Here is a 15,451-nt window from a genome sequence, read left to right on the forward strand (position 1 = left end):
GAAGCAGCTAGTGCAAGCAGGCCAGCACAGCAGTGTAGTGGTTAGCAAAATGCTTTACATCAGCAGCCACCAGAGTTCAATTCCTACCACCATCTGTAAGAGGTTTATATGTATGTTCTCCCCATGACTGCATGAGTTTCCTCTTCCCACATTCCAAAAGGTATCAGGGTTAGTATGTTGTGAGCATGCTAGGTTGGCACAGAAACAGGGCAGTACTTATGGGCTGGTCACAGCAGATCCCCAGACTGTGTTTGTCATTAATGCAAACAATGCATTTCACTGCACGTTTTGATATTTCAATGTACATGTGACAAAGCTAATCTTTAATCTTAAAAAAAACTGTCTTTAAACAGTAGCAAATAAAATAATGCAAATGGTAGAGCTACATTTTTTTTATATAGAGCACCTCGAAATATTAAATACAGGATATGTGCTAGGTTTGGATATTTTTTCCTTATGTTTCTTTATTCTTCTATGTACTCATCTTGACCCTTGTTAAAAACTGCTATTTAATTTAGAATCCTTGATTTCCTTCAAGGACTTTGTGATCTTGTTGCCCTGATATCATTCATTCTCTTTAAAGTTCACAACCTGTACTGACAGCTGTAACTATGACAATAAGTTAATTTTAAATATAACCAATGTTCTTCCATTCTGAACCCCCTACTACTGATGAAAATAATGGCCAAATAACTGATTGCCTTGTTCCTCAGACCACTTATTTTGTAAACTTAATATTCTGTAACTAGATTATATAAACCAGACAATTCTGTATTTTCGTGTAGAGAATAATGGATACCTGGCAATGATTACAAAGCCGTTATTTGTTCGAAGCCTTGACATGGCAACATAAACTCTGAAAAAAATGTCTGAGTGGTTTATAGCAGACATCTGAATCACTGGATTAGATTACAGGCCAGTAATCACTTTTTAAAATATATACAGTTTTAATTTTAAGTGGAGCTTTATGATATTTTCTGATGGCAGTGCTTGTTCATGCCAGTACCAACTGTCAATGCACTCAGTGTTAATGAATCTAAGGGATTAATTATTGTTATGTAGTTCCTTTGATACTTAGGTAAAGGCTGGAAGTTTGAGTCAAAATGCTCTGTTTGTAACCTCCTAATCTCACAGCCTGAATTTAAAATAGATGAAAATGAGTGTACAGTGAAAATTATAACTAGCCCAAAGAATTTTATAATTTACATTTTGACTTCTGCCAAGGAAGCTTTTTGACAATAAAACTATTATGGTGCTGATTTTCACATGACAAATGTTTTAAAATAACTAAAACTGATAATTAAAAAGGTAGAACAATCCTGCATGAAAGCCATCCCCTCTCCCTTCATAATTATGATTGTATTCCAATTATACTTCTGAGCTGGAAGTATCAGCGGCTTAACAGGAAGTTGATGCAGAAGTGGAAAAGATTAGAGTACTATGGCCTGCTTTGTACTTAGGTACACAAAGTTCATGTAACTAGTTTGGGCCTACCATGGTTACATAGGGGTAGAAGTACAGAGAGAACTCATTTAAAATTTAAAGCAAGAATACCTTCTGTCTAACTTCAGTAACATTGCTAAATGATTACAGCTCAAATTTTTCAGTATCATCAATAATATCTAATGATTTTAAAAATTATAATTAATTCCAGTTGAAAAACTTATTTTCTTTTAGTTTCTGGAATTTTTTTTAGCTTCTCAGGGCAATTTCATGAAACGTAACATAAAGCTACAGCTTAACAATATCCTGAAAAAATGTAGATGGCAAAAGTCTGAAATACTTCTTAAAAGCAACAAAAACAAATGCTGGAAATTGGGTCTTTGGTCAGTACCAAAGTTGGCAGAATAGAGATTACAGACCATAACATGGAAAGAGGTTTTTTAGAAAAAAGGCCAGGGTGAATAAAACACAAGCACAGTAAAACAGGAAGAAGTACATAAGTGGCATTAAATTAGAAAATTCAGAGCTATTCAATCATTGCTGATAATCCCAATATTTATTCCACCATCACCATAAACAGCCAAGGCATTTGACTCAAACTTAGTTATTGACTCTTGAATAATTTAGGTCACCCAAGGATGACCAAATTCCATCTATGAATGCTATCAACGAATCAGTTTTAAAAAAAAACAAATATCCAGAGCAACAGAAACAAAATAAATCATCCAGTTTCATGTTTATCATGACTGAGATCAGTGTCATTACTTGAATTTAAATTCTCCAGGCACTACAAATTCAAACATCTCTGCATTAGTGATTCAGAACTCTGGTAGTAAGTTCAGTAAGTTAACAATTACAGCACCACATCCAATAATAAAAGCTCTACCAGCAAGACAAAATATCATGTAATAATTTCCTAAATAAAAATAAAATTTCATAATATCTGACTGGTGGCATAGTGGCATCAGCGCTGGACTTTGGGGCAAGAGGTCCTGAGTTCGAATCCGGATGACTCCCTTGCACGCTCTCCATCCATGCTTGGGTTGAGTGTCGAGCTAGCAACTCGACCTCGTGGAAAAAAAAGCCTGGAGAGGGATGGGCTCAGTCAGGTTTCAGATGCCCAAGACGTACCATACGATGAGTAATCACCAAAAATTTCAATGCAAAAAAAAAAGCTTGTCATGACAGCACCCCAACAACTCCACCAGGAGTTAAGGGCACACACACACACACACAAAATTTCATATTATGATCACTCTTTCCCAGAGGATTTTTTAAAATAAGATAACTAATTGTTTCCCTATCTATATACGACTATATATATGAAATCAACTATTCTGATCTGAATATATAAACACATCATGTCATTGTCAAGTGCATGCTATGAATTCATTCAGAAAAAAAAACCACATCTTTAACAATTTAATGCCTAGTCTTTCTACAATTTATTGAATAATTTGCTACAACCCCATTATCTCAAAACCTAGTGTTACTGTGGAGACACTAGCAGAAGTCGGACGTTCGAGTGCGTTGGGGCAGAAGCACGTGAAGCTGCTATTACTAGGAAGAAGGTTCTTGGGAAACTGGAAGGTCTCAAGGTAGACAAGTCACCTGGACCAGATGGTATACACTCCAGGATTCTGAAAGTGGTGGCTAAAATGATCATGAAGGCATTAGTAATGATATTTCAAAAATCATTTGATTCTGACATGGTTCCAGAGGAATGAAAAATTGCAAATGTCACTCTACTCTTCAAGAGGGAGAACGGCAGAATAAGCTAGTTAGTTTGTGGTTAAGAAGAGTTGCAGTCAATTGGTAAGGATGTGGTTTCTGGGTACTTAGAGGCACATAAAATTAGATGTAGTCAGCATGGTTTCCTTCAAGGACAATATTGCCTGACAAATCTGTTGGAATTATTTGAAGAAATAACAAGCAGGATAGTAAAAGAAGAATCGGTAGATGTTGTGAACTTGGATTTTCAGGAGGCCTTTGACAAGATGCCACATGTGATAAGATAGAGCACATGGCATTACAAGAAAGATAATAGCATGGACAGATTATTGGCTGATTGGCGGGAACAAAGATAAAGGGAGCCTTTTCTGGCTGGCTGCTGGTGACTAGTGATGCTCACAACAAGGGGTCTGGGTTGCAACTGCTTTTTACGCTATATGTCAATGGTTTGGATGATGGAATTGATGGTTTTGTGGCCAGGTTTGCAGGCAATACAAAGATAGGTGGAAGGGCAGATAGTTTTGAATGAAGTAGAGAGGCTTGAGAAAAACTTAGGCAGATTAAAAGAATGGACTACTAAGTGGTAGATGGAATACAGTGCTTGGAAGTGTATGATTGTGCAGTTTGGTAAGAGACCATTTTCCATTGAAATTTATCCTTTATAACCACACAAAAAGGACTTACCTTCACAGATGATACCCTAAGATGAACCACCCCACACTGTTAAATTTGCTAACCTCAATTTTTCTCTTACTCATCTTTCAGAAATGTGGTACCCTGGTATATGTAGCTTCCAATTCTCTCGTTTTGCAACCCTAACTTGAATGACTTTTAAAAAAATTACTCTCCATTTGTCATTCATTAAACCACACTTTTGTGAATGCTTTCTGCATTGTGGGAAAAGGTCTTCACAAAAGTTCATTATTTTAAAGCTTTGTCATAGCAATCCTTATTCATTTTAAGTCTGTAATTTTCCTTGCTATCTGGGGAGTTTTCTGTTGAGACTGTATAAAAGTGTGATTTGTTATTGTAGTTATGTTGGCAGAGGAGCCAGTGAGAAAAAGGCCCTATGTTGCATTCAAAGTTTCAATAGGTGAGATATTTTACTGTTTTATACATAAAAATATTTAGACCCAAACTAGAGATTTTTGATCTTCACAATTTTTCCCTTGTGAAAAATTTCACAAAGCATTTCACAGATTTTGATTCATAAACAACTTCCTACCAACCTTTAGACTATTTTAATACTGCAGGTTAAAGTGCGGACCATGAACTGTAGCCTGGTAATTAAGCTAACATTCAAAAATTTGTAAATTAGTGCGAGGTGGAGGACAAATGCAGTAAATAATCCTAAACAAATACTAGAAAGTGGTTAAATGTAAAGGTCCAAATAAAATCTTAGTTCATTGATGTTCCACCACCGTTGCTGCAAATTATTTCCAATGTTTCTGATTTTACTTCTTGTAAAAGAGTCATGTTACTGATCATAACTCCAGCTGTAAGGTTTCAACAAATATAGAAATAAAAAATCTTGTTCAAAATAAAATCATACATATTTTGCACAGTACTAAATGTGGCAACTGTTGTCTGCTGCCTTTGATCCATAATTTGGAATTTCAAGCTTGATCAGTTTCTGTTTTGATTATCATTTTCTAGATCATATTTGCATTAATAAAACCCAAATATGAAAGATTAGTGCATATAAATATATAGTGTTATTTCCCATATTACACTATGGCTCAATTAGAAAATGGAAACTTTCATTTAAGGTTAAATTTATTTTCTATGAACATCTCCAATCAAACTTATTTAACAATGTTTTTATTATTCCAGATTACGGGGATAAAAGAAATTCCATGAATAAAGATGGATAAGTCACTTGGACCGGACGGGATGTACCCCAAACTACTGTGGGAGGTGAAGGAGGAGATTGCTGAGACTCTGGTGATGATCTTTGCATCATCAATGGGGACGGGACAGGTTCCGGAGGATTGGAGGGTTGTGGATGTTGTTCCTTTATTCAAGAAAAGGAGTAGAGATAGCCCAGGAAATTATAGACCAGTGAGTTTTACCTCAGTGGTTTTTAAGTTGATGGAGAAGATCCTGAAAGCAAGATTTATGAACATTGGGAGAGGTATAATGTGATTAGGAATAGTCAGCATGGCTTTGTCAAAGGCAGGTTGTGCCTTATGAGCCTGATTGTATTTTTTGAGGATGTGACTAAGCACATTGATGAAGGAAGAGTAGTATACGGATAGTAGCAGTATATGGATTTCTGCAAGGCTTTTGATAATGTAGCCCATGCAAGGCTTATTGAGAAAGTAAGGAGACATGGGATCTAAGGGGACATTGCTTTGTGGATGCAGAACTGGCTTGCCCACAGAAGGCAAATTGTTGTAGACGGGTCATATTCTGCTTGGAGCTCAGTCACCAGGGGAGTGCCTCAGGGATCTGTTCTGAGACCCTTACTCTTTGTGATTTTTATAAATGAACTGGATGAGGAAGTGGAGGGATGGGTTAGCAAGTTTGCTGATGATACAAAGGTTGGAGGTGTTGTGGATAGTGTGGAGGGCTGCCAGAGGTTACAGCAGGACATTGATAGCATGCAAAACTGGGCTGAGAAGTAGCAGATGGAGTTCAACTCAGATAAGTGTGAAGTGGTTCATTTTGGTAGGTCAAATATGATGGCAGAATATAGTATTAATGGTAAGACTCTTGGCAGTGTGGAGGATCAGAGGGATCTTGGGGTCTGAGTCTACAGAACACTCAAAGCAGCTGTGCAGGTTGACTCTGTGGTTAAGAAGGTGTACAGCGTACTGGCCTTCATCAATCATGGAATTGAATTTAGGAGCCGAGAGGTAATGTTGCAGCTATATAGGACCCTGGTCAGACCCCACGTGGAGTATTGTGCTCAGTTCTAGTCGCCTCACTACAGGACAGATGTGGAAGCCATTGAAAGGGCACAGAGGAGATTTACAAGGATGTTGCATGGATTGGGGAGCATGCCTTATGAGAATAGTTTGAGTGAACTCGACCTTTTCTCCTTGGAGCGACAGAGGATGAGAGGGGACCTGATAGAGGTGTATAAGATGATGAGAGGCATTGATCATGTGGATAGTCGGAGGCTCTTTTCCAGGGCTGAAGTGGCTAGGACAAGAGGACACAGGTTTAAGGTGCTGGGGAGTAGGTACAGAGGAGATGTATAGGGCAAGTGTGTTTTGTTTAAAACGCAGAGAGTGGCGAGTGCATGGAATGGACTGCCGGCAACAGTGGTGGAGGCGGATACGATAGGGTCTTTTAAGAGACTTTTGGATATGTACATGGAGCTTAGAAAAATAGAGGGCTATGGGTAAGCCTAGTAATTTCTAAGGTAGGGATGTGTTTGGCACAACTTTGTGGGCCGAAGGGCCAGTATTGTGCTGTAGGTTTTCTATGTTTCTATGAACCTTCTACTGGGCAAATTTATGGCAAAGTTAATTGATGAATATCGCCTTCCTTAAATTTAGCCAAAGCCAAAAGCAAAAGTTGTAAATATTGGGTCAGTGAAAGTGCACACACAGAGAAACAGATAGGCTGTGTAGGGCAAACTGAGAAGTTGCAACTTGATACCTGCACAGGACAAGGTCTTGTGCACCTTATCGGGAGAATATTCAAATACTGTTTCTGCATTCAGAAGGAAAAAAATGCAAACAAGTTAGCATAATATCATGTTTTGCAGAACTGCCTTGCCTAACTTTAACTTAACACATCAATGGTTCCAAATGCTCACTGGTATGAATCATGTTCAGCAAGGTGATAAAGTCATGTGGATTGCCCATATTAGTCAAGTATCTGACATGTATTTTAGCTTCCCACGAACCTTTGTGAAAACAATACACAAGGTTTATAATAAGGCCACTTCTCTGTAAGATGTTGCAACCAGCATTAAAATCTAATTGAAAGTACTGACTTTAAAGTGAAGGGAATGATAATCATAGCATACATTAAACAATGGGATGCCCACTACAGTTCACCTGGCCACTTATTCTTTCCCTAGAGATCATACTACAAAGTATAGGGCTAGGTGAGGGAAGCCCATAATATTCATAATCACTTATGGGAAGGTGCAAACCCCCTTTTTTTAAAAAAAAATTCCTTCCTCCCACTGCCCTGCTCCATTATAATATTATAGATGACAAGACAGAGGAGGTAGATTACCTGCTAAGGCTGACATTAAACAGTTCAGAAACTGTACACAATAGCAAACCATAGATTTATTCTCATTCATTTTCTTTCATCCAATAGAGTAAGAGCCAAATTTCTACCTTCTGTTCAAATCAGCCTGTGCTAAGTTGAATGTCAACATTCCAAGGTATTGGTGTTCCAATTTGTATATTGCTTTAATTTAAACAGTACATCACCAGACTTTTCTACAGAGAGGCCTGTGATGAATTAATGTAATTTTCATAATATCAGGCAGTACATTTGAATAAAAAAACTTTTGGATTGAATATTCAAAATCCTGTTACCAAATTAGACACTGTATTGCTGACATCAAGTCCAATGTCTTTAAAAGGAGGAAAGAACATTTACTTTGAGAATTATACTTAACTTCTGTGTGCTTCAAAAGAAGTAATAATGTTCTAAGCAATTCCGTAGAAATCAAGAAAAAGCTTTTCAGTAGTTTTTGCCATTCCTTTATATCTTAAACAAGAAACAATAAAACTGAAGCGAAAGAATATTTCAAAATAATCTCTCTTTTGTTTACCCCCCCACTTCAGATTCTGAACAGCCTCTTCAATAATACAGTACAAAACAAAACTTCCAGTTATAAAAATGCATGGCTGCTATCAGCTCCAGAAGATATTTATACATAAGCATACATTAAGTTGGAAACAGAATATCTCTAGTTTGGCTCAGATATAAAATAGGTTAATCTGGCCAAGTACTTCTGGTCTAAACAGTCACAAAAACAGATGACTCCAGAATAAAAGGCCACCCCTTCCCAATTACCACTCACCATATTCCTTGAGCAAATAATCAGTTTTCCTCCATCATAAACAACACTGCACAACTGGATCTGATTAAACCATTGTGAATTTGCTTAGTTGTGTCATTTGATTGATATGATCATAAGACAGAACAGATTTAGGCCATTTGGCCCATCGGGTCTACTCTACCATTCGATCATAGCTAGTTTAGTTTCCCTCTCAACCGTATTCTCCTGTCTTCTAATGAAAAAATAACAGCCAACATGATAATTTTCATCATCAATAACTGAAGTACTGAGGAAAGCTTTTTCACCCGGAAAGTGATGAGCATCTGGAATACACTGCCTGAGAAAATGATGGAAGCAGATCTGTGGTCAGAATTCTAATAATTGTCTAAACAATCATTTGGATCTCCTGCATAAAGAAGGGTGGAAGATGGGATTAATAAGGGTGGGCTCCATTGGTCTGCATGGATAGTGGGCCAGATGGCCTGTATCCATGCAATATGACTATTAAGTAATTGAAATCATGCTTTACAGAAGCAACATGTGGATGTTGGATGTTCAAGGATCCCAATCTCAAGACATCAAGGCTGCAGAGGAGTGTAGACTCAGCAGCTCCATCATGGCCACAAGCTTCCCACCAACGAGGACATCTTTAAGAGGTGGCGTCTCAAGAAGGTAGCATTTATCATTAAGCCGTTTTCTCATTAGTACCACTAGGGAGGAGGTACAGGAGTCTGAAGAACCACAGTTGATGTTTTAGAAACAGCTTCTTCCCCTCTACTATCAGATCTCCGAACAGCTCAAGACCCCATAACTAATACCTCGCTATTCCACTTCTGTAACTTACAGTAATTTTAGCATTTTTTTGTCTTGCACTGTACTGCACCACAAAACAATAAATTTCATAACACATCTCAGTGATAATAAACCTGACTCTGATTCTCATTCAATCTATCCATTTAGTGTCATAATTATTTCCATTCTAGAAAAATATCTCATTCCTTAACACTACGATCATTGGTACAGAAGTTAAAGAAGTAAAGCAGATGCCTTGCTTTTTCTCTTTCTCCATTTTTCATTCTGTACTTAATTTGGCATGTTTGGCACCCACAGTATTTTGAGCAAACTATTGGCAAATACCCATGGAAGCCCTGCAAAATCAGAATAGACCTAAAGATTTCCTTATACGGATGTCAAGTTGGCACAACCTCCATTCCTACCCCAGAACTTGCAAAATATGTATTGGAAAAGGCTTGAGTAGTCATGGTTCACCATTAATGTAAATCTAGTTCTGCTGCTGTTTAATGTGCCAGAAAAATTTCAAGCACAGGTATGGTGATACCATAGCATAGGTAGCTTATAAAGTTGGCCTTGAAGTACACCACAGGTATGATTTTCATAAATAAATATAGCCACAATTGTCCTTCTCTCTCTCTCACCTTCTTGCTTGATTCTTATTGTTATATATAATTGACAGCTTTACAAAATAATTAATCTCTAATGTGCTTGATTTATTTTCACATAACTGCTTAGTCAATGTTCAAGAAGTACCCCAAGATGGATGAAATTAAATGGTATGCCTGGAGATTGAATCACACAGCAGACCCTTAAAAAAGGGATGTGGTCTTGAGGAGAGGCTATAGGAGCTAGGTAGAAAGCTGAAAAGTAGGACCTCAAGGGTAGTAGGTAGTATTTGGATTGCTGCCTGTGCCTTGTGCCAGGGAGGGTAAGAATAAAGTGATTTGGCAAATGAGCGCATGGCTGAGTAATTGGTGCAGGGGGCAAGTTTTCAGATTTCTGGGTCATTAGGATCTCTTCTTGGGAAGGTAAGACCTGGACAAAAAAGAACAGGTTACACCTGAACTCAAAGGGAACTAACATCCTTGTTGGCAGGTTTGCTAGAGCTGTTGGTGAGGGTTGAATCTAATTTGGCAGAGTGATGGGAACCAGAGTGTCAGGGCTAATGTTGCAGCAGTTGGTGTACAGTTAGATGCAATATTTAGCAAAGCCGTGACGAAGGACAGGCAATGAGGCAAAATGGTAGTCAGTGGAATGGGTTGAAGTGTAACATGGGGTCAAAATCAAAAATGCTGATGAATACAGGACTAAAAGTGCTATACTTGAATGCACACAATATCGGACAGGGTAAGTGATCTTGCAACGAGTTAGAGATTTATAGGTATGACGTTGTGGGCATCACCAAGTCATGGCTGAAAGAAGATTTTAGTTGGGAGCTTAACATCCAAGGATTGGGAAAATGAGATTAGTGCTGGATCCCAAAAGAGAGAATTTGTAGAATGTCTACAAGATGGCTTTTCAGCGCAGCTTGTGGATGATTCCTCTAGGGAAAACCATGAGAGGAACTGTTCAAAGTTGATTGGAAGGGCATACCAGCAGGGATGATGGCAGAACAGTAATTTCTGGGAGCAATTTGAAAGCTACAGGATAGATACAGGAAGTAGCAGTCTAAAGGGGGGGGGGGGCATGATGCAACTATGGCTGACAAGGGAAGTCTAAGACAGCATAAAAGCAAAAGGGAGGGCATATAATATAGTAAAAATTAGCAGGAAGCTAGAGGGTTGGGAAACTTAAAAACCAACAGAAGGCATCTGAAAAATCAACAAGGAGAGAAAAGATGTCATAAGCTAGGGGCTAGCCAGTAACATAAGAGTACAAAAAGTATCTTCGGGTATATAAAGGGTAAAAGAGAGGAGAAAGTGAATTTCAGATAATTAGTAATTGACACTGGAGAGGTAGTATTGGGAGAGAAAGAAATAGCAGAAAAACTGAATTAGTGTTTTGTATCAGTCTTCACTATGTAAGACAGCGGTAGTATACTAGAAATTCAAGAGCGTCAAGTGGCAGAAGTAGTGTAGTTGTTATTGCTAAGGAAAAGATGCCTGGGAGGCTGAGAGTTCTGAAGGTAGATAAGTCACCTAGACAAAATGGACTACACCGCAGGGCTTTGAACGAGACAGCAGAAGAGATTTTTAAGGCATTAGTAATGACATTTCAAGAAATAGGAGCAGGATAAGCCATCTGGCCCATTGAGAATCAATAGATTCTGGAATATTGCTGGAGAACTGGAAAATTGCAAATGTAATTTCCCTAAGGGAAGGAGGGAGGTAGAAGAAAATTATAGGCTAGTTAACCTTACCTCAGTGGTTGGGAAGATGTTTGAGTCCATTACTAAGGATGAAGCTTTGGTGTACTTGGAGGCACAAAATTTAGTAGTCCAAAGTTAGCATGGTTTCCTTAAAGGGAAATCTTCTGGAATTCTTTGAGGCAGGGTAGGCAAAGGAGAGCCTGTAGATGTTGCTTACTTGGATTTTTAGAAGGCCTTTTGCCATGGTGCCGCACATGAGACTGCTTAACAAGAGCCCATGGCATTACAGGAAAAAGACTGGCATACATAGAAGATAGGCTGACTGGCAGTGAAGATAAAGGGGGCTTTTCCTGGTTGGCTGTCAGTGACTAGTGGTGTTCCACTGGCGTCAGTATTGGGATCATTCCTTTTCACATTATATTGTACATTCATGATTTGGATAACAGGATTGATGGCATTGTGGCCAGGTTTGTGGACAATACAAAGATAGCTGGAGGGGAAGGTAGTATTGAGGAAGCAGGGATTCTGCAGAAGGACTGACAGTTTGGGAGAATGGGCAAAGAACTGGCATGAGAAATATAGCACATCTAAAAGTATGGTCATGCACTCTGGTAGGAGTAAAGGTGTAGACTATATTCTAAAGGGGAAGAAAACTCAGAGGTACAAAAGGACTCCTTGTGCAGGATTCCCGGCAAGTTGATTCAGAGGTAAAGTAAGCAAGTGCAATGTTAGCATTCTTTTCAAGAGAACTACAAAAGCAAAAATATAATGATAAGGCTTGGTATGGCATTGGTCAGAGTGCATTTGGAGTATTGTGAGCAGTTTTGGTCTGCTTATCTAAGAAAAGATGTGCTGACATTGGAGATGGTCCACAGGAGGTTCTTGAGAATGATTCTGGGAAAGAAAGAGTCCTGTAGTAAGGAACATTTAATAGCTCTGGGCTTATACTCGCTGAATTTAGAAGAATGGGAGGGAATGAGAATCTCATTGAAACCTACCAAATATTGAAAGGTTTAGATAGTGGATGTGGAGAGGATGATTCCTACAGTGGGTGAGTCTTGGAGCAGAGGGCACTGTCTCAGAATAGAAGGATGTCCATTTAGAAGAGATGAGGATGAATTTCTTTAGCCAGACAGAGGGTAGTAAATTTGTGGAATTGCCATAGACAGTTGTGGAAGCCAAGTCATTGGGTATAATTAAAATGTTGGTTGATAGGCTCTTGATTAGTCATGGTGTCAAAAGTTACAGGGAGAAAGAAGAAGAATTAGCCATAATGGAATGGTGGAGCAGTCTCGATGGGCCAAATGGCCTAATTCTGCTCTTACATCTTATACTTTTATGTGCAATGGGATATTCCATGACATGCAAAGTATATCTGGATACCATTTTGGGTATGTCCATGAGGATCAGAAGTTACTTGCGCAGAGGCAGAATTTTGAATGTCTGTGAAGATTGGGTGTGGGGTTTAAAGCAGACATTCACAACCATGCTGGAACAGGAAGCCTATTGCAGTATATCTTTAAATATTTCAATAGCTTTTCTATAGCTTCCATACATTTCAAAACTATAGCGATTTCTAAACACTTCCCAAGTTTCCACTCACAAATTCCTCTTCTGTTCTAATGTGCAATCTCTAACACTGCAGACTCTCTCAAATTCAAAAACACAATCTGCAGTCTTTTCCAATCACTCCCTACAGATAACTGATTGCACCTCCCCCCCTCCACTGCTTTCAAGATTTCCATCAGTTGACCCCTCAACTTAATGGCATAATTCACGACTACCCCAATAATCCACTAATGGAAAGTCATTACTTAACAGCTATTCAGAAGTATGGACTAAGGAAGAACTACTTCTGTTTAAGCCACACTGTGACCTTAGCAGCCGCTGGTACAGCAGTGAATCATAGAAGCGGATGAGTAGAATAATTCTCCAATTTAGCCTTGTTGCCTGGTCTCCTACTCTTCTCAATATCATCCCTCCCACTGTCCTCAGGGATGATAAGGTGAGGGTAATATTATCACCAGTTAAAAGTAAGTGGAGTAAAAGCCAATGATAAAAATCAGAAGCCAACATTCCCACATTGATAAAGAAACCTAGAAATGATTGATTCTCCATCTTATCTGTAAGGTTAAAACTAGATTTTGTGTTACCTTTGCCTCAATTTCATATGTTCATCCAAAATAAATGGACAGCAAGAAAATTCAACAGAAAATGGTGTTGTTTGAGTAGGTTTTGTAACTCCGATTGGATGCCTCATTCCCAATTCCATTTTAGTTGAATGCATTGTCAATCTATTTTAATATTTTCCTAATGCAACTTTTAATTTACTGGTGCAAATAATCAATTACATTTTCACATCCTATTTGCCCATCACTATACTGAATTATTGCTGTCATAAGTACTTGCTTCCTAGATTTCTCCCCAATGGGGCTAATCTTTTAGCATTAATATTTTTCTTTCAGAAATAAACACTGTGTTCCCTCTCCCGACATGTTTTCTTTAAAACCAGCTGAATGAGATTCATTCTCATCTCTTCACACTTTGTACTTCATTCAAGTGTGCATTTGAAAATTAGATATGGAAGTAACACCAACATATAGCCCTTTTATAAATATGCTAAATAATTTAGTAAATGTGCTACGGGCAAGAAAATATAACCTACTATAAAATATTTGTGCATATGATGTAATTTTAAAATTTAGTTTTAACTCCTTTCACACTATAGGCATGTTTAAATACTTCATTTTTGGGTGACCCCTAAAAAGACTGCGTCACACCAAGAGTTTGGTGACACAATGGAATTTAAATTTCACTGACATCAAAGACGAACTGCTGAGAACACCCAAGGTCAAAGCACAACATTAGCAGACAACAAAGAGCGATCCACAATCTTTCAGCACTAGGACCTCAAGCTACGAATTTAATTTTATTTGCTTGGGATTACAACATTGTTTTAGCAGGCAAATTGTCAGGCTACATTGCTTAGTTTTCCAATAGTACTTTCAATAGCATTACTGTAACTAATCTTTCATCAAACTTGCAGTAGCTCATAATCTGGAAGCATTAAAACAAAAACCAAGCCAAAGATTGCATTGTATACCAAGTTTAAAAAATAATTTTCAAAGGAAAAATAATGGTCTCGTGTTGCTTCACAAACAACATTACCATCTGCCTTCACACGCATTGTTAAGTGCTCACATAGAAACAAATCCCGTACCTCAAAATCATTTGCTTTGTTGTAGTGCATGTTCAAGGCTCTGAACAGTTCAGAATCACGGGAGACAGTCAGCTCTTCGGTACTTGTTACTCCATCGTTAATAGACTGACGAGCAAACTTTTCCATCTGGATGTAGTAAAATTCTCGGAAATTGCTGAACCACTTTATAAGCTGTGAGGTGATGCACCTATTAAACTGCCAATAGGAAAGTACGACAGGATGAGCAGATTCAGTTTCAATTGTCATTATTCCCTAAGTTAATAACATTTTAAGTGTAATAAACTGATACTATATTCCATAATAAATCCAAATAACTAGTTCAAGTAATTGGACATGGAGTAGGGGCATTGTATAATAGGAACAGTATTCTTCTCTCAGCTAATGAAAAATAATTGCATTAAAGTCATGAAACAAAACACATAATGGTTATTAGATCCCTGTAAACAACATTTTAAATACTTTGGATAATCTCTTTAGGTGATGTAGTCTCCTGGTTCACTAAGGTCATATTTTGTCCATAAACTCAATCCATTTTGGAAAACATGTCACTGCAAAACTGAATCTTTTTCTACTATATTTGCATTTGCAAGATGTAACCATTATTTCACCTAATTCCAACAGAACTGAACCCAAACAAATAGTAATTTAAAATAATTGGTCTCAAATTGATACACCAGATTTTCAGCTTTCAACGGACCGATACTGTGGCCTTTTTAACACTTCAGCTTTTTACATTCCTCTGAAGAAATAGCTTAAGTCAGTCAATAAAATATCACTTTTGTATTTAATTTTCCTTCCTTCCACCCAATTATCTGTTTGTGGAAAAGCACAGCACAGCATCTTGAGAAAATAATGTGCTTTCTTCCTGGGAATACACATGGGATGCTGGGACTCCATGGGACTCCACCAGACCAAATAGGAAATGGTCTGGAAGTAAATTGCCTTTTCAACACTTGGGAGGTGCATGATAAAGCAT

General features: G+C 38.0%; 1 protein-coding gene across 1 annotated transcript in view; it reads right to left on the bottom strand.

The window, feature by feature from the left end:
• The window catches only part of prox1a (prospero homeobox 1a), a 97,475-nt gene that overhangs the window by 55,932 nt on the left and 26,092 nt on the right, over positions 1-15,451 (bottom strand). Inside the window, exon 4 of the mRNA XM_059985856.1 lies at positions 14,476-14,670. Coding sequence (XP_059841839.1) covers positions 14,476-14,670 — 195 coding nt within the window. The remainder of the gene's footprint in view (positions 1-14,475; positions 14,671-15,451) is intronic.

Source organism: Hypanus sabinus, chromosome 12, assembly GCF_030144855.1.
Source record: "Hypanus sabinus isolate sHypSab1 chromosome 12, sHypSab1.hap1, whole genome shotgun sequence".
In the NCBI taxonomy this organism is placed as follows: Eukaryota; Metazoa; Chordata; class Chondrichthyes; order Myliobatiformes; family Dasyatidae; genus Hypanus; species Hypanus sabinus.